Source organism: Melanostigma gelatinosum, assembly GCF_949748355.1.
Source record: "Melanostigma gelatinosum genome assembly, chromosome: 10".
NCBI lineage: Eukaryota > Metazoa > Chordata > Actinopteri > Perciformes > Zoarcidae > Melanostigma > Melanostigma gelatinosum.
The window spans coordinates 17549451-17568841 of NC_136643.1; the positions used below are offsets into that span (position 1 = coordinate 17549451).

At 42.9% G+C, this 19391-nt stretch overlaps 1 protein-coding gene across 1 annotated transcript in view; it reads right to left on the minus strand.

The window, feature by feature from the left end:
- myo10l3 (myosin X, like 3) overlaps window positions 1-13533 on the minus strand; it is a gene marked incomplete at its 5' end in the record, with an annotated part of 48156 nt that extends 34623 nt beyond the window's left edge. The window contains 2 exons of the mRNA XM_079276385.1: window positions 935-1033; window positions 13513-13533. Of these exons, the coding sequence (XP_079132511.1) occupies window positions 935-1033; window positions 13513-13533 (120 nt within the window). The remainder of the gene's footprint in view (window positions 1-934; window positions 1034-13512) is intronic.
- Between the last annotated feature and the right edge of the window lie 5858 nt (window positions 13534-19391).

Below are 19391 nucleotides of genomic sequence, written 5' to 3' on the forward strand. Positions count from 1 at the left end.
GCCTGATGAACCAACACATCCCCAGCTTTACACGTGAGGGTCATATGAGACAGTCCAGCTTCAGCTCAGCTACATCCAGTCCCATAAAATGTGACGTCACGTCGACCAAATATTATTTTTTCTAATCCTACCGAGGGTGGTGAAAGCAGCACCCAGTGGTATTCTCCGGTCTTATTAAGACGGATTCATTTCTCAACCTCTAACCTGGTGCTGAGGATCCTCTCTAGCTTTGATAGATGGTGTTTCCATTGGTCGGAGTTATCCCCGTCCCTTTGAGAACACATGGTTGACTTCTCACACCACAAGAATCCCCAGTGCTGATTATAGAAACATCAAAACACATATGCTAAGGATGACTTCATATGTTCACTCTCTACCTTCAACCCACCGCCGTCAGCCTAAGCCTCCGCTCCAGCCATGCAGACCAACTGAGAGAACCAACATGCCAATGCTTGGCGACCTCTCTTTCATATGCCGCCAGTCTACATATGAGCATTCGAGGACTCCAGTGAATGAATAAAGCAGGACTTCTGCTTGTGGTTAGGACGACGGCCGTCTGGGTGTGGATATGATGTTGTAAGTTGAGATCCTGCAGAAAGAGTCCGTCAATACCCTACCCTGTTCCTTCCTGCAGCCCTGACCTCTCTCTCTCTCTCAGGATTTCCTCCAGACACAAAGACACCACCCTGCACTGCCAAACAGATAAGCTCGGGCCAATGACTTGACATGAGGAGCCCATTCCTGTCATTCTTGTTTTATTACAAAAAGGTGTTGATTCCACCGCTGAGCCTTTGAGATGAAACACGTGTGCAAACAATTAACCTTCTCACATGCACACTGGGCCACTCCTCTCCTACGTTACACTACAACCTTGTAAATTATAAATGAAATACGAGGGGAGGCTTCACATGTACATTACATCAAGTCTTCTTACCTTCCCATAGTCGGTGGTGAGGACCAAGGACGAGTCATCACAAGAGCTGACGGTGGAGGGGAGGAGCTGTTCTTTGTGTCTCAGCCAGACACGGGCCCCCTGCAACACAATAGCCAGAAAAACACATCCAGTTATCATATTGAAGTCATCGGTTTGAGGAAGAACTTTTACAATTTGAACATTTTAGGAACAAGAAAAGGCAAAGTTCAGTCAGAAGAGACTAGACATCTTCTAGTTTTCTTCCTTCTCTGTCTTTCCACCATTTTCTCTTTTTCCCAGCATTACTCACCACTCTGCCACACAGCAACTCCCTCACCACACTAAACTGGCACACGTATCCTCTTATTAGAGTGTCATTGCCTTTTAGTAGAGGAAAGATGTGTGCCAGGCCTGCATGCTGAGGGTGTGTCGGAGACTAAAACTACCACTCAGAGTCACACACTCCGTATAAAACTGTCAAAAAGGCTTTCAGTCTTTGGTTGTGAGGGCTACTTTACTCCATAAAATAGAAGCATATGTACCCAAATCAGCAAAACAATCAAAACAAGTGTGTCCTTGCCCCCCATTCTTTCATGTTTTTCTGTACTTCAATCAGGCAAACCACAACACGCTTCTTGCCACCGTCCCGGATGAAGTCCAAGATCCAGGTGGAGATTATCACCAGCACTAGCTGGTCTGGGCGGCCTGTTCCCCTGTGTTTGTGTGAAGTCACCGGCCTTCCCAGACATGTTTGTTAGCAGCTCAGTAACCAGGAGCAATAACAGGAATCTGAGACTGGTTGCTCAGACGGACTGTCATTTCCTCACAGTGTTGGAAGATACATTTATAGAACCGGCTGCATTTTAATGACCGTAGTGGAGGAGAGTGAACGCCTGTGCGGTGGAAATCGTAAATCTTTTAGGATGACGAAATCCACACTTGTCACGGTGAAAAACAATACATGTGGCCTTTGGTTAAACAACATAAATGACTGTAAACTATCTGATGATGAACGTATTACCTTTAAAGGAATATTTCTGGAAATGTGCTTCTTCTCTTGCTTGGCGAGAGTTAAATGAGTGTTGTCTGTTAAATATGAAGCTAGAGTCAGAATATCATTAGCTTAGCTTAGGATAAACACTGGAAACAGGAGGAAACAGCTAGCCTAGCCTAGCTACTTTGAAGGTAACACAATTCACGAGCATCTCTAAAGCTTACCAATGAACAAGTCATATCTGGTTTGTTTAAACAGTCAAAAACGGACAATTTGTGGTTTACGTAAGTGATCCTCTAACTTATCTTTCTGCAAAAAAGCGTGCTTTAAAAAATGTCTAACTTTTCCTTTAAGAAGCTTTATTTTCTTAGTTTATGGTCTCAACTCTAAATAACGTCACACAAATTGAATATGTTGGTTTTCAGTGTGACATTTATAGGATGTGCTCTTTGAAGAAATTCGGACTCACCCTCTCTTGTCTGACAAACTAAACACCATTAATCATCACCGGCATTGAAGTGGTCGGGGAACACACGCAGCAAAAAAGGGAATTGTGTGTCCAACAGAGCATAAAACAGAAGAGATCAATATGCATGGATTCCTCTAGGAAACCTGATACAAGGTCACTACATCCAGACATCAATCCTCATTAACTATTAACAGGCTGCCACGTGTGTGCACACATACTCTCATACGTGCAACACAAATGTGTTTGCCACCAGGGTCAGAGCAAGGATCGAGATGCTTTTGTTTTAGCAGTGAAATGCAATCTGCTCGTAACATTGCAGAATCACAGAGAAAAAGAGGAAATTGGTTCAGTAAAGAATTACTCAGAGTCCATTCATTTCACTTGCTCCACCGCTCACAGTGATGATTGGTCTCGATTCTCTGCTTTATTCTGTGATTTAGGTTTCCTTTTTGGACAAAGGGTCACTCAGTCCAACCAGGCAGTCTGCAAACCTACTTCCATCATCAAGTATTTTTTTTTTTTCCCTTTCAGTCGGCTAATGGAGCGCAGCTAAATGTAGCTCTCTCGAACCACGAGGGAGGGTGGTGAGTGGGATAAAGGGGGTCGTGTAAATTAGGAGGAGGCTGGGGGGGAGGGGGGGGGGGGGGGGGGGCGAGAGGGGAAAGAGGAAGGGTGCAGGCACCTGATAATGTCCCGCCTCCCATTGTCTGGAGAAAGAGGCAGACAAACAGAAACATCAGGGCACAAACAGAGGTATTCTCCAACACGTGGCCACAAAAATAACTCGGCTTCTACTTAATATGAGACGATTGGTGACTTCCACACTGGTACAAGCCTGGTATGCACGGCCTATTCAGGGAAAAGCTGCTTCACGTGAGTTCGCTGAGGTCCAGTGAGGAGATTTACTCTATAGATTTTAAGAAGATCACTTCTGTTATGTAACTGCAAATCACAGGGACTTGAAATCAGCAGAATATAGCTGGTACCAGCCGTCTCGTAGAGGTTGTTTGTACTCAAGAGTGCAACAGTGGAGCTGACAAAGTAAATAAACATGCAGGGAGTGGGTTATAACGAAAGGTAGATTATATGAGCTGTTACACAGTCTAAAGCAGCAGACAGGCCAGGACGTGGAAAGCAGTGTGACGGCTCATAATGCGGTGGTTTTTCTACACCACATGGTGGTTTTGCTTCATTTTCAGTGACGCAAATATTACAAGACAATTTTTCCAAGATTCGAATGGTTTTGTTGCTGAGTCAGAGTCTCATAGGTTTTCCATTCACATGAATATAGAGACGCCCCGGATACAATTTTATGGCTAAATTCAGATAAAACTCTTCACACAGTTCAGGAATTAAGAGACCCAATAACTCACATAATATCTGGTTAATTAAATGAGTCAACAATATATGGTGAAACAAAAGTCAGCAACGAGCTGGCCCATTAAGATGCCAATTCTGGCTTGGCTTGCTGCACCAGCGTCTGTGCAGAGTGACTTGCTCTCTGGAGAACTGCCCACCAGGCACTATAATCTAAATTGTGCTAAAAAAGCCACATCAGTAGTCGCCTAACAAACAAAAAGATGTGCTAGTACAAAAAGCTATGCTCGTGTTGTATCAGATTCAACCTCACATTTACGTTTTTATTGATTTTAACATTTGTTCACATTGTACCACATACAAAATACAGTCTTCTGGCTTAGTGATTGAAAGACTTTAAAATGTTATATATATATATATATATATATATATATATATATATATATATATATATATATATATATATATATATATATATATATATATATATATAAAATAATAATAATTATAGCTCACATTGATAACATTTCAACTCCAAAATGTGCACGGCTGCCACAAGCCATCGCAGAATGAGGAAGCATTCAATGCTTCGTCTCAGTAAGAGTGATCAGAAACGTCACGTTATCTCAGGAGTCAGCAAAACACCATCAGCTGTGGGGGATTGTCATTCACTGTAAAACTGTCTATTCCCAAAACATTTGGGTATTTAGGTCTTCCTCCAACATACGCAGGGATTTGTCTGGATGACTAAGAAGTGGTGTGGTTCTCCAGTGACCTCAGCGCTCAAGACAGACAACACCAGACGTGTTTGTCCATTTGTTTGCGTCTTTGTTTGTGAGAGCGTGTGTGTGTGTGCCAAAAGAGTCCGAAGCTGAAGGGTATAAAGTAGAGATGAATTGTCTCAGCAACAGATGGTCTCACCAGAACTCCTCCCCCTTGTGCCCTCCATCCTCAGGAGCTCCGTCACTAAAGTCAGGACAAAGGCAACCACCTCGGACTGAGAGCTCAGAGGTTAACCAGGCGGAAATATCCCAAACAAAAGCCAGCTGGGACCCAAAAGGGACATGGGTATCAGCTTCTGTTCAGTCCCCTCAACTTGAATCACCTGCTGCCGCACAACTAACCTGTCTGTCTAAACGAGTGAATCGGAAATGTTCTTGTTGCAGAAGAATCTTTGAAAAGTGCAGCGTTAATCTCATAATGAAACGCATCCTTCGCTGGATTTAATTACCGAGTTAACCCCCATGCCTCTGGTAACCAGATGTTTTAACAGCTCCATTAAAAAAGCAAAGCTGAACTGCTGCTGTGACATTTCCAGCCCAAGCTCATTTAAAAAGTCCTAATGCTGCACGTCACTGAGCCCGCGTAGCACTGCGAAGGCAGAACCCAGCTGACGATAGTAATCCAACCCACCAACACAGGCCGCACACTGACGTCCCATCATGCTCTCTGACACAGAAACCACCGGTTGGAGTCGGAGGCTTGAGTTTCTGCAGCCTGTCTCATGACATCCAGCTCAGAGATTTGCTAATGAACGAGCGTTAAATATTTAAGGGCACACACAGTAAAAGGTGCCACGGCTCTTTCGATGCAGTCTGGCGTAGCGTGAGCACAGGCGGGTATCGGGTGATCGGATCGGCCAGAACTAAAGAAAAGCTAATTAACTCATGCTGACTTGGACACGGTTGAACGGTTAGTTATGACAAGCCAATTTCTCGGATCACAGCATGGTTTCGAGGGGCGAGCGAGTGAACACCTGCCCAGCGGAACCAGCAGGGCAGCGGGTTCAGCTGACTGCTGGCCAGCACTGGTGCCTGGCTGAGGAGACGAGAACATCCGGCTGGATTCAGACCAGCATCTCATTTGTCGTGCCAAGATAAACGTAACACCGGAACATATTCGTCTCAAAGAAACTCGAGCTGTAGCTGCTTTCACTTGTCTCTCTCAAGTGTGCCTTCTTGTGTTCATTCAAGATTACTTGCGTTTGTCTAAGTTTGTCGGAGTAAACTCACATTTCTCAATGCCTCTCATTTAGAAGCAGATATTCAAAAACACATCTGGACCATCGTCCAGCACGTCATTTACACTTCAAATACCAAGACGTAACGGCATTATCATAACAATAAAGAGGCATGAGGCTGGGACCCTTTGTGACCTCACTTGGGCAGATGTGCAGTCCAGAACACTGGCTGGACGGATAGCCTGCATTTAAAAGGTCAAACGGCATATTGACACGTGCATGTTCCCTGTATGTGTGTGTGTGAGAAATAACTCTTTTTGTAGGAAAAATTATGATTTGATATAATCAGTATTTCCAAGGAACACCAAAGCCACATGAATGCATGTAGCCAGAAGAACAAACAACAGTTACAATGCAGGAGTTTATCGCTTTGTCCGTCAAAAGGGAGACGAGCCAAATTCAGGGATTGTAACCAAATCTCCTGCATGCCGAGTGAGTGGAATGAGGAAACGGCCAAGTAGCCGGTGAGATTAAAGAAATGGGCTGACGGCAGCTGAGAGGGGAATCTGGGCAAAGATCCCTCAGTCCATACGCGTTATCTGCACATTTTATATTTTCTACTGTTCTTCTGAGCAGCTCGTCTGGGCCAACCAAGGGTTGAGTGTCATTCTCAAGAGCTCATTAGTAGCAGTTAGCAACACGCTATCTTCTGTAACCATCAGGCAACTGTCTCATCACGTTGCATGTGATTACTGACCAGTATAAAAACGAAATCAAGAATAAATAACAGCGATGTAATACAACTGTGCTTCTGTGCGTCCCTCAAACATTTTCTTTGTTTCCTTGTTTGCACAGTGACGTCTGCCTGCTGAGGCCCACGACCAGCAGGAGGTGAGGGCGGGGAAGGGCAGGTTTATGTGCGAGCGAGGGCAGAAATCATATGATTAAAGGCAACCGTCAGCATCTGTGCTGGAAGACGTATGAATTAATGATGGAGGGAGCAGCTGATCAGAAATTAGCTAATGGAGGAGGAGGAGTCCCTTAGGGGAACAGGGCTTCCCCCTAGTCTGTGGTGGAGGGGGGGGAGTGAGAAAAAAAAAAAAAGGGTGCAGTTCATCAATTGTTCTCGTCTCCTCGAGGAGCTGCCTGTACCCCCCGCTGAGGAAGCTGTAAACTGATTTAAAGCAGGAGGGCCCCGGAGGCAGCAGCCTCACCAATTAAACCCATGCTTCATCTGCATATTCATAGACTGTTTTTGTTACAGGAGAAGCTCTCAGGGTGATGAAGTTATGAATGCAACTGTGTCACTGCGTTAATGGAAATCAAACACATGCAACACATCGCTGTCTTTTAAGCTATTTTCATTAACATACTAAATGGAATCACAAGAGCAAGTTAAGCAAATATGTGCAGGTTTGCGTGTGTGTGTGTGTGTGTGTGTGTGTCTGTCTCTGTCAGTGTGTGTCTGGGGGTTAAATAGCACCTCCCCTCTGTCATCGTCTCTTGTAGCTAATCTGCCATGTTGCTAATGAGTTTACTGAAGAGAATTTGCAGAACAAATCTTCAGTCTTCAGGAGCACATGAAGAAGAAGAGCACTTGAGACAAGCTTCTGTCACAGTGTCCTGCTTTACATGCTTATCCCGCACGCACGCATTTCCCTTTCACTACAGTGATCAAGGTATTCGTGTGATCCTGTGCTCAGGGTTATGATACATTTTCTAACAGCAGAATGGGTTCCAGGCTGGAGACGAAGAGGCAACAAAATGATGCGATTGCTGCAGGTTTGATTGGATTGTCAGCTAAGCTTCGATGACTTTGAATATATCTACACAGCCACCTGGCCTTCCTCCTCCTGTCGGACATCTACATATCTAGCCTCCTCTGAACTCATCTGTTGACTGTTGTGGGGGGGTCACACAGCGGGAATCCAAGAGCTATTCCAGGAATGCTGCTGTCAGGACTGTGTGTGTTTGACTGTGTGAGTCATCTGGAGGACAGACCAGTGGGAGGAGTGGTTGTTGAGGTGGAGTGGAGCCATCGCTGGAGGACCTGGGTCCTGTTACATTGACTTTAACCTTCACTCATACCTCACATTGTCCCGGATTGATCGTCATGGCTCATGGAGACCGTCCTGTCTTACACAGTTTATACATTTTGGACATGTGTTTTCTTGCCAACACAAATTACTGATGAATCAAATGACCAAAACTTGACGTCTCGCCTCAGCTCCTCAAATATGTGATGTGCTTGCTTTTCACCAAGCTCATCCTTTTTGCCATTGTGTTGACTCGTAGCAATACATTTACACACTCAAACACAAACACAGACATGAGTCAGTGATTAACTGCTATTTTTTATCATCAATTAATCGATTAAGTTGATGAAAAAGCCAAACACAGTCAAGCTTCTTAAATGTTAAGATTTGTTTTATTTCCTTATGTGAAAGTAATCTGAATATCTTTGGATTTTTAACTGTTGGTCGGACAAAACAAGCGATTTGAAGAAGTTACGTCAGAAAACTTAGTTGTTTTTTTGTCATTTTATAAACCAAATGATTAATCCATGTAAAAAAAAAACAAGTCGGCAGATTAATAGATCATGACAATTATGAAAATATAGAAACTACTTCCAATACTTGATTGGACACAGTGGAGATGTGCATGAGCTTGTGCAGCATTTGGAAATGCGTGTGCTTTCTTTAGGAATGTGGGGAGTATTTTATATGTAGGATGAGGATGTGAAGGAAGGTTTGGGCCGAAGTGGGAGAAATAAAACACTCAACATTGCTCCACATGCCCGTCTGAGTATCTCCGCGTACGATCCTACAAACAACCTCGAGCCAAACCACACACACTCACGTCTAATAAAACAAACATGGGAATGGATGGGAAAGCTACCCGGTCATGGCTGTGGATTGTGCCATGCTGCGTTGTTTGCCTCTTTAAGCACCAAGGTGCCAGTTAGACTCTCCAGGCCATGGCAGTAAAGGCTCATGCAGTGTGGGATGTATCGTTGGGCCCAGCGGGGTGTTCCTCCTGCAATTAGTTCTGAAAATACAACTGTAGCAGTCATTTTCTTTAAAGAAATCCTGCCGTGCAAAATTCAAAGCACGCTATTCTGATAAAAAGAGTCACCTGATTACTGGAAATCTTATCGAGACATGAAGCAGAGAAAGAACAGCACATTAAACACAGACAGAGGCCAAACAGATAACATGAGCGGCATTTTGAGAAACACATTCGCTGAGAGTAAAATGAGCAGATCCAAAACTCCCTTATGTCTGCATATGTGCAAATATGAGACAAGAGCCAGCAGCCGATTAGCTTAGCTTAGCAAGAAGTTAAACGAACGACACACAACATGTTAAATAGGTGGATTTTGTTACCGATGGCTATAGAGCCAAGCTGTTTTTGAAGTATTTGTGCTAAGCTAAGCTAACTGACCACAGGCCTCAGCTATTTTCATTTAACTTTCATGTCAAACTATTCCTTTAATTCGTTCACAAGTGTTTACAACTGGATTAAAATGTAAACAGCGGCATCCTCTCAAATTGTTGTTTTTCTTAACTCCCTTGAAGAAATACGCCTCCATGTCGCTGTGACACTGAACAAGGTGAGCGCAGCAAACCATGAGCTATTGCTTTCATAAACAAGCCCAGACGTAACTCTGCATGACTGTACAAACACTTCTTCGTGTCACAGATATAGCAGACGATGGTTGAGGATGTTCTCTTTCATCGTGACCTGAGATGACAGAAAGTTGCCAACTTGCGCAAGTGCTCCAAGTAACCTATGATGAATTATGTTTCAGAGGATGACACACCCAGGACTGCCCTGATATGAATACACACACACACACACACACACACACACACACGGGACGGCAGGAAGGATAGGTGTTGGAGATGGAGAGTAGATTGAACATTAATAATATGTTTCATGAGCTGCGTCTTGTGAACATATAGTATGTCAGTGAAGGTCAGCTGAACTGTTTTCTTCAGAAATAGAATAATTCTCTTGATGATGAAAAACGTTGTCACAGCACTTCAAAGAGCAACTGTTTGTCCATCATCATGAGCTCATAGACAGGAAGACAAGCTCCTGCGCTGCGTTATTTGTCATTCGTGAACAAACTCTGGAAAGGTGTTCTTTTCCTTCTAGCACAACAAATAGACAGCTTTGTCTGAAAAGCTCGCTAACGTCGCAGGTTGAAGCTAAAGTCAACAGCGCGGTGTCAGCGGGAGGTTATCACAGCACTGAGCTGTGTGACGGTCAGCTCGCTGATAGACAGGACTCAGGTTACTGATAGACACAAGAAATGCAAACACAAGGTAGCGAGGGGAAAAGGCTTCACACTATCACCAAACAGCTGATTCTAGTTTCAAAGCAGACCTTGAATGTAGAAAACTCTGTTATGTCAAAATGGAAAATCCAACTTTCCAACAAATTCCAAAATGTCATCATTCATCATTTTCATTAACCGCCTCCCCTAATAGCACGCATCTGCGTCATTATGAGAACGGATTATCCATGTTATTTTGCGTGTGGTCAGACAAATGGCTGTTGGTAATGAGTGCCAGCGTTCTTGTGACAGATTAAACCACCTCCAGACTGTTCCAAAGCTGCAGGAGTTCTGCTGACACACATAAACCAACTCCCTAATAATACCTCCCTCTGTTTGTTCATGAACAACCAGCGCTGTTCATTCACCACAACTTCAAGACAAGGCCACATCATTGTTTGAAAAGCCCCCTCGTTTGACGTGACAATGCACACAATAACCCCTTCCAAGTATAATTACATGCCAAGACAGGAAAAAAAGGCAGGATCCATTAGCCATTTGTGTACCTTTCCTTCCTTTCTTACATCCTATACTTCCTGACTTCCTTCCTTACTCCATCCGCCGTCTGCGTGGTTGGAAGCGGAGAGCGATGATCTCAGATTCTCAGCCCTCTAAAGTGGCAGCTGGAGGAAGTGACAACTGGGTAGAAAAGACCCCGGGTAGAGAAATAGTCCAGCCTCCGGAGCAGGGTGGCCTTTCTCACGTTACCCATTTCAACGCAGAACGCTTACCGAGCATGCGGACCCACGGCTCCGGCTTCAAAGAACGAGACATAAACAGCACATAGGGCTGTGAGCGATGTTTCAGGATGGGGAGAATGTGTGTGTGTGTGGGGGGGGGGGGGGCGATGGTGTGAAACCTAAAGCCTTGTCACAGAGGCTCCACAATGCAAGGCTGACAGGCCGGCCATGACCTGGGAATTTCAGGAGTCAGGGCTGGGAATCTGTGCTTCCCTCTGTCAGAGTATCTTTAAGAGAAAGGTATTCGGTGTGGAGTGCAGGGAAGTAGTTAACGGGTGTGGAAAGGTCCTTGTGTGGCTTTACAGTGTGTAACAGCTGATGCTATAAAGGAACTGATTACCAAGTTTAGAAAATTCACATAGCTGGGATTTTACTTCATCAACAGGAGGCTTCACAAAGACGTAAAGATTATATTTTCAAACGCGCATTAAAAAAAGCCACAGAAGTGGGAATATTACCGCAGGGATTCCTGACATATGAAAGTCTATGATGACCAAACCCAGCAGCCTGGCAAACGTTAGAAGGCAGGGGACAAGATCTGTAACACACTCCAGGTATGTGTGTGTGTTCAGTGGGTCGTATCCAGTCAGAGGACGGATTGGGTGTGGAGTGGAGGCAGCGCCGCTGAGGGTTTTACGGTGTCGTGTCAGCTCCTGAGAGGAAAGGCTTGGACAGGATGAGCTTTCAGGACAAACCTCTGAGCACACACCCTCGTACCTGCCACTCCTCTTTCTCCATCAGCACCTTCACCATCGCCAGTGACATGCAAGGATAAGCTCAGGATTAGGCCGAGATAAACTGACTTTTGATCAAGGCTGCATGGTCAACGTTTATTTCAATTAACCGGATTTGCACAAGAATCTCTTATCAGATCGAGAAGCAGGTTCAGATTCACACGATCATATAAGTTATGCGTTGACATCAACATCATGTTAGCCGTCAACATCAGACCGACTGATCCACTGGATGCGCAGTAATGAATCACGCCTGCTGCACTGAGTCTGGTTTAATCCTCGTCTTACTTCACTTCCAGAATTCCTCCTTAACTAAATCCACACTGGTTGCACTGAGGAGTTCAGGAAGCTGATTTCTTTCCTTGACCCAGAAGTCATTTTAAAAGACAGGCCAGTGCATTTATTGATTTTGATGCAGTTCTCATAAAAATGTGAAACAACCACCAGAAATACCCGTTTTGCTACTTTTTCTACAGTTGCTGCCAATAAAGACACGAGGCAAAAAACATTGATGAAATTTAACCAAACTACACGTTAAGACTTTGTCCTTTCCAAATAAATTTAAGGCACAAAACACCGGAAAGCATTTTTGGGTTATATCACAGGATAAAAAGCTAAACATATACTACATTACCACATTAGGAAAACAATAAAAACAAATGCACCCTGGATGAAATTCAAATACATGTTTGGGGATATCAGTTATTACAGAATGAAGGACGCACACCAAACAACAACAATGCTCTATGATGATCTGATCTGAAATCATAACCTTCCTCTGGAAAGCATATCACTCAAATAAAATCTGATTATGACCCAAAATCCAGTTCACCTCAATCTGTTCGCTACACAGTTGGTTTATGCAACAAAATATTGAAAACTAGAGTTTGCACGGGCTTTTTAAGGTTGATGTTTTTAGTTCTAGACTGAAGTCACAGAAAGACGCTATTTTGCAGGGAAATATCACTCAGTTTAACCACTTTCTTGGCAGAAAATGACACTGAATTTCACTGAAACAGCAGTTTCTAGAACTCAGTTGGACACCATGATGGCATTTTGTGAAGGTTGGTAAAACTCTGGGACTAATTCCTTGCTGTAATTATGAAGATGACCTCAGTTAGTCTTATAATGTCCCTATATATCGCTTTTAGAGCAATGTTTCATTGTGTGTACAGTTGTAAATATGGAGCAGCACAGTGGGAAACAGCATGAACCAGGAGTCCCCTCTGAAACGCTGTACCTACACGAGTCACAACACAGCTCATCACTGAGGGCCAAGTGCAGTTGATGGTAGAGATACAGGAGGTGAGTGGAGGAGACTCACATCTGCCTCTCTCTCTCTCTTTCTATGTGTGTGTGTGTGTGTGCGTGTGTGTGTGTGTGTGTGTGTGCCCTCCTCTGACTCAGGGGAGGGTGACAAAGCAGATCTACAGCTACACAGCCTCTATACGTGTGCGTCGGTGTCTGGGCTGATTTGCAGATGACACATCCAACCTACAAGGGCAACACACTCAGCTTTTACAGCCAAGTTGGTGGGTCACTGGATTCTCAGTCATAAACTAAAACTACGAAAGAGGAACCAGAGAATGGCAGAGATGCTTTCACATAATCCTGTATGTCTTTGGCCAGTAATAAGATTATCTGGGAATAATTGCAGGAGAGTATTTTTTATTTGGGCACAGCAGCAATAGTGTCCTTAAATATAGCTTGTTGGGGCATTACTGCTCCCATTACAGCTGCATCCTGTAGACCAGCCCGGTGCTACTCTGGGACATTTATATTTCAGTGTGTGAGAAAACATCACAGAGATCAAATTCATAGCAGATTGAGTCTCAAAAAGTGGTGCTTTTTTTGGTGATAAGTCAACTAACTCTACAGATAAGACGCAAACGGGACCAGCCAGACACAGGCACGCGCACAGCACAAGTAGAAAAACAAAACAAAGACCCTTCGCGGTTCCAAAACATGTTGGGAGTCACTTTTATAACAAAGAGCAAATACAAAAACAGTGTCGCTGTATTGGAGAAAGTCATTTGAACTTACCTCTGAAAAGAATGTATCCATTTTCAGCAGTGCCCAAACCTCTCGTGCCTTTGTAGTCTGAGTTCAGGGTACCACGGTTGAGGAGGAGAGGAAGCTGTACTCCCAAGTGATTTCCATCCGCGTCGTCAGGATTAAGAAAAAGTTCTTCCTTCCGTCCCCTCGCTCAGAAGACTGGAGCCATTTTGCGGTCCTATATTCTTACACTTCGGAGTTTTTCTTCCCCGTTTGACGAGTGTCCCGTGAAGGCTGTGTGCTGCCGTGCTGCTGTGTTTCTGCTGTCTAGTCGTTTCAATGAAGCCGGCACATTATGCAGAAAGGCGGAGCCTGCAGGGTCACAGCCCTCCCCTCGGCATACGCCCTTTTTGTGTCCATTCCTACAAAGAGTCTGATGGTTTTAAAGGATGTGCACGTTTCCCCTGCGTTATTCAACACACACACACACACACACACACACACGCACGCACATGTTGACACTTTAATGAATATAAGACAGGAATATGTGTACAGAGGGAGGAATTGTTGCAAAAATGAACAACAGGTCAGTTTCTGCAGCATACTGAATTCACTCCCAGTTGTCCAAGTGTGTGTGTGTGCTGTAGACTGAGGATGAGAAGAGTCATTACTTTGACTTCCTCCTTGGGGAAAAATAAACTGAGAAGGAAAAGGAAGAGGCAGACCAGCGGTAGCGAGTCGTCTCAGTCAAAGATGTTTACCAAGTGATGTGGGTCCCAGGATATGCAGAATTTTTATTTTATTTTATATAAATGCAATGTTATACAGACGTTTTGTAATAAAGGCTGACATTTATTAGACTGCTCCAACAGATGGGACACTGGCTGGGGTATTGTACTTAAATATGGCTGTAGCACCCAAGTACGCTGTCAAATTGTCAAAGTACTGAAAGATGGCATTTGAACTGGTATTTGATTATGTTGCGGTCATACATTTTAAACACAATAAACATTGAACTAAGCAATTCCAAGAACCAACTAAACAATAGCTTGCTAACGGCCAATTCTGCAGCTGTTAGCTTTTACTTTTAGCTCATTCTGTTGGTTTTCTGGCCCATAGATTTATTTTATTTATTTATTTGTTTATTTGTAAAGGACAGGGAAACAATGACAGTTGCACAATATAACCAAAGCTAATTTCCAACACCAGTCCCTTGATGGGTATTTAGCGTTGAAGTAATTCTTACAATTTCATGCTACAGTTTAAAATGCAGTGCATATATTAATCAAAAACATGTACAGCCATTCATGACAACACACAAACAAACAGTCAAAATGACAAATAACAGAACGCAAAACATTTCTAGTGCATAAAATGAATACATGAATTGTGCTTTTGAATCTCGTTGCTCATACAAACCCACACAAAGTTCTGTTCTCTCACTTTAGAGATAATAATTACCTCATAATTAATCCAGTGAGAGTATTTGCATCGTGGCAAACAATCGCGTTGGAGCATGTAGATAATTGTGCACAAGCGAAACTTAACAGAGCTTTATTATTATTGCTGTGCGCTTTCCCCACAGTCACCAGATGGAATCTTATTGGTTGTCTTTTAAGCTTACAATCAATTCAGAGAAGAAGAAAAAACGCAGGCTTTTTAATCTGCACCCTTATGCCAGTAAGATCAGCCTCCCACTCATGACCTGGGGATAACAGTGGATAGACCGACACAAATTAAGCTATGTGCAATAGTCATGCAAGAGATCCAGACTGGCAAATTGTGTCGCGTCTGTTATGTAATCAGTGTTGACTGTGTGGCAACTAAAAGAAGTGACATGGCAGAGCACATGCTCTGAAATTCCTTTGGTAATGTTGGCTGGAGCTTCCAAAGCTCTTCGTGGCTTTTTCTTTGCATTTTGTTCTCCCATCTGGATACTGTTTAAAAACAGAAATGCATCTTCTTCTCCTCTCCTCTATAAACTAGGTTGGACTTCTTGGGATTTGTGTTTTGAGAATATGGTAAAATGAGGTGATGTAGTTTTTTGGATGTATTAACAATAGTTCGTAGATCAACATTACAGTAATATACAGATGTGTATTAGTACTTTTTGTCGGTACAAAATTAGACAAGTTTAATGTACTTCAAAATGTAGGATTTTGAAGTAAGGAGCAGCTTTAATAAGAACAACCTCATCATTGTTTTGTGTTCTTGTAAAGACTTGAAGAGAATCATTTTGCCATGCCAAAGCTCACAGACTGTTTCACTGTAGCAGCACTGAAAGAGGGCTTGTCCCGACCATGGCTGTATACGGTTCTGGTCCAGACCAGACAGGTTCTCCTTTCACACTCACTGCAAGTTTTATTTCTGTCTGGATAATTACATTTTTAAACGAAGTCATTTCCTGTCAATACTCGTAAAACAGATATATATAGGAGCATAATGTTATATCATAGGACATAACAGATATGGACATAGCAGTAGCATTTGCATAATATTTAATACGTAAAAAGTATGGGTAACATTTCTTTGTAAAAATGGATCATATGCATTTTGCAGTTTATTTCATAGAATTTATAAATGTTTCTTAGAAGGAAATGATGTGCAGTGCTGGCTACATTTGCTTTTTATTTGTAGTTGCTATCTTCAAAAAGGCTTAAAGTTACAGTCATATCTGATCCACAGTTTATTACTGAAACATGCACAGTGTGCTTTGAGGACGTTTGAGGATTTATGAGTGGTACTGTATTGGGCAGCATTAGGAATGTACCTTGATGACCAAATACACTTTGTGCAGGAACAGTCCACATCATGTCTCAGGTGATGTGACCTTAATCATAAAATCCTGATGAATGTCAGCTCTGACTGAGAGGACTCAGGGTGGCATGTCGAGGATATTCAGCATTGCACTGACTCAGCATTACCCATTACACATTTGCCAAAACCAAACAATGGTGAAAGAAGTGCTCTTTGAGTAAGTGACTAATTTGACCCCTTAATGTGAAAATGAGTCGATTTTGAGAAAGGCTTTATTTCACTCTACCTGAGAGGACAAAGAGAGCAAGAACAAAACATCCATTTGGTGATCAAGATCCCCAGAGGGACCGGGGGAAGGGACGGGGATCATAAGACCTGCTGTTGTTCATTTCCGATATGGTCTCAACCAGTCAACATTTGCTGGTTTAGGGTCCTTTGAGGAGAACAACCGTGCAGGATTCAATATTGAAAAACACTTGTGAACCGTCGCAGCAGGACAATGGCTCCCCATGTTAAAGAGGGAAACAACCTATTTTTGCTCACACCAAGCACAACAGCATTATTTCAGAGCCAATAACACAAAATTACATTTTTCTTCCTATCTACAGCCTTTTAACTCATTGCTATCAGTGTCAGGGAGGTATTCTGAAAAGTGCACGTGACACTGTATATTTTTGCATTACGTTTGAAAACACATCTGTGACCCGATATATACTTACTGAAGGGGACGCCAGGCATACCAAAGACTGACCAAATGATCAGCTGAGTGTCAGGTCTGCAGGGTTCACACTGAACATTTGTGTTCAGCGTGAAATTGAAAACCACGAGCACATGATGGACGACGGTTATCAGTCCTTCATCGTGCAGGAGCAACAAGCGCCGTAAGGAGGTCACATTTGTATTATATAAGGGAAAAACAAGACACAGGAAGATGGAGTCGTAAGGCACATTAAACGGTATCAAACTCTTCTTAAAAGCTCTTTAATGTTGCAATTTGTAAGCTGTAAAATGAAGAGGCAGCACTACTATGGATCTACTTTACAATCGTTGCCCCCACTTCCTGCTCTTGCAGCATGCAGTACATTTGTGTAAAGATCTGTGGCTCCAGAAATGGTCTCTGTGCCCACATGCAATGGCACCAACAAGCCGATGCTATACATGTTGATGGTCTGCTCCAACCGGAGTACCAAGCCGGGGTAACGTGACTATTTCAGATCAACGGCTCTATTAATTACACATCTGATTAAGCATGAAAACAGTGCATGAATTGTGAGGGACTGTGGAGGGCTGATGGAGTGTGTGATGACCCTCGTGATAGCAGACGAGACCTCAGGCAAAGTCATTCAGGTCAGGTGAAGGACACTTCAGCCTCATGTCAAACAATGACGTCTGGCTCCAGCACATGTGACGGAGGTCCCACTGGCTGATTGTGACTGTTTGATTAGTCGCTCGACATCCAGACCTTGATGGTCACTTAACTGGAGGTTGTTTGATTCTGTAAAAAGCACCCATCCATGTATTATTGCCTGGACCCCGAGTGCCCTCTGAACAACAAGCACAAACATTGATCTATGCTCAGTTATATCATTATATCACCGCCTGCTTTCTTTTGTTATGACGTATATGATTCAAGCAAAGTCAGTGGAAACATGTCAAATTCAATAAAGTCCAACTACTGAAAATTCGGACACACTTTCTTTGTATTTAGCTGGAAAAAAAGAAAAGAAAAACCTCAAGAGAAACAAAATGATAATATTTTGTCAATGAAGTATAAATATATAATATTCAGTAAATATCATGTTTAAGAAGAGTCTAAAAGGATGATGTGTGAAGCTGAAGCTACACATTACGAGATCAGTCAAGTGGTCATTGCTTATTCATCGTTCAGGATGGGGACCGCTGTGACCGGGGAGCAGTGGTTTATTGGACACACCCAGGGAACAAAGCAGACAAAGAAGGAGGGAGGGAGAGGGTATACAATTGATTGAAATAAATGTAGTTTAGATAAGATGGATGGCAAGAGGAGAGAAGAGAACGTGAACATTGAGATAAAAATGGAACGTCTGACAATATCATTAAACAACGGCGATTCAATCTTTATTGGATCGCTTTCGCTGGCAGCGTCACATTAATGTGTAAATATGGTCGATGACAAATCCTGGTGCCACGTTTATTAAATTATGTGGCTGATCCTGGAACACCAAAGAGCCAACAGGTCTCCAACTGAAAGCATTACTCACACCTCTGTCAACGATGTCTGCTGTTTTCATGATGGAGGGCGAAAGATGATGGAACGAAAATATTCCGTAATTGGTAACGATTCAGTGGAATCAACTTTAAGTGTTTTCGCTTCAATAAACTGGTTTTGTCTTCTCCTTTTTTTTCAAGGTGCATTTAACAGAAAATAAATCCCAGTTATTAATGCGAGCAAAACATCAAAATCTGATCTACAAAATCGAAACAAACTTTTATTTTGCAAAAGAAAAATGTTAAAGATAAAAAGTAAAAAAGTAAATGATCGTGTGTTTCATGTGGCACCATATCGTCTGAAACCAAGGTGAAAACTGGTGTATTTGACATGTAGCTGTATATTCTTTGATTATGTACTGCATGCATATCTTTAATCTACAAATACAGCTCTGCAATACATGGATTTAATTTAAGGGAACATGAAAGCAAACATGTATTAAAAAAGTTATCTAAACAAATACAACAATAGTCTACAGCCATGCTAGCAGCTCTGTGAGGCTGCTGTACTCATGAACAGCGGGAATTCATGTAAATACAGAAGTTCATGGCAATCCTTTTGATAGATGTGTCAGTCTGAACCAAAGTAGTCGACCAACTAACACACTTCTCCATAGAGCCCTGCTGCTAGTATGGCTAAAAATAAAGCTACAAATGAACTGAGAAAGCTTATGGCTTGACAGAGCAACATATGACAAGGAGACGAGGAGGGTAAATAACGGAAGAGAGATGTTCATCACTGTGACTAATTTTGCCGAATAAGCCTCTATCAGCTTTGACAGCAGGGAGCAGGATTTCACAATATGTCTCACCACAAACATTCCTCCTCAGACATGCTTGCACCCCAAACACATACTGTACCTTCCTCGAGGCTGAGGAATGGGGCCCATCAGCTCACACACTTCCCATGCTCCCCCGCACCG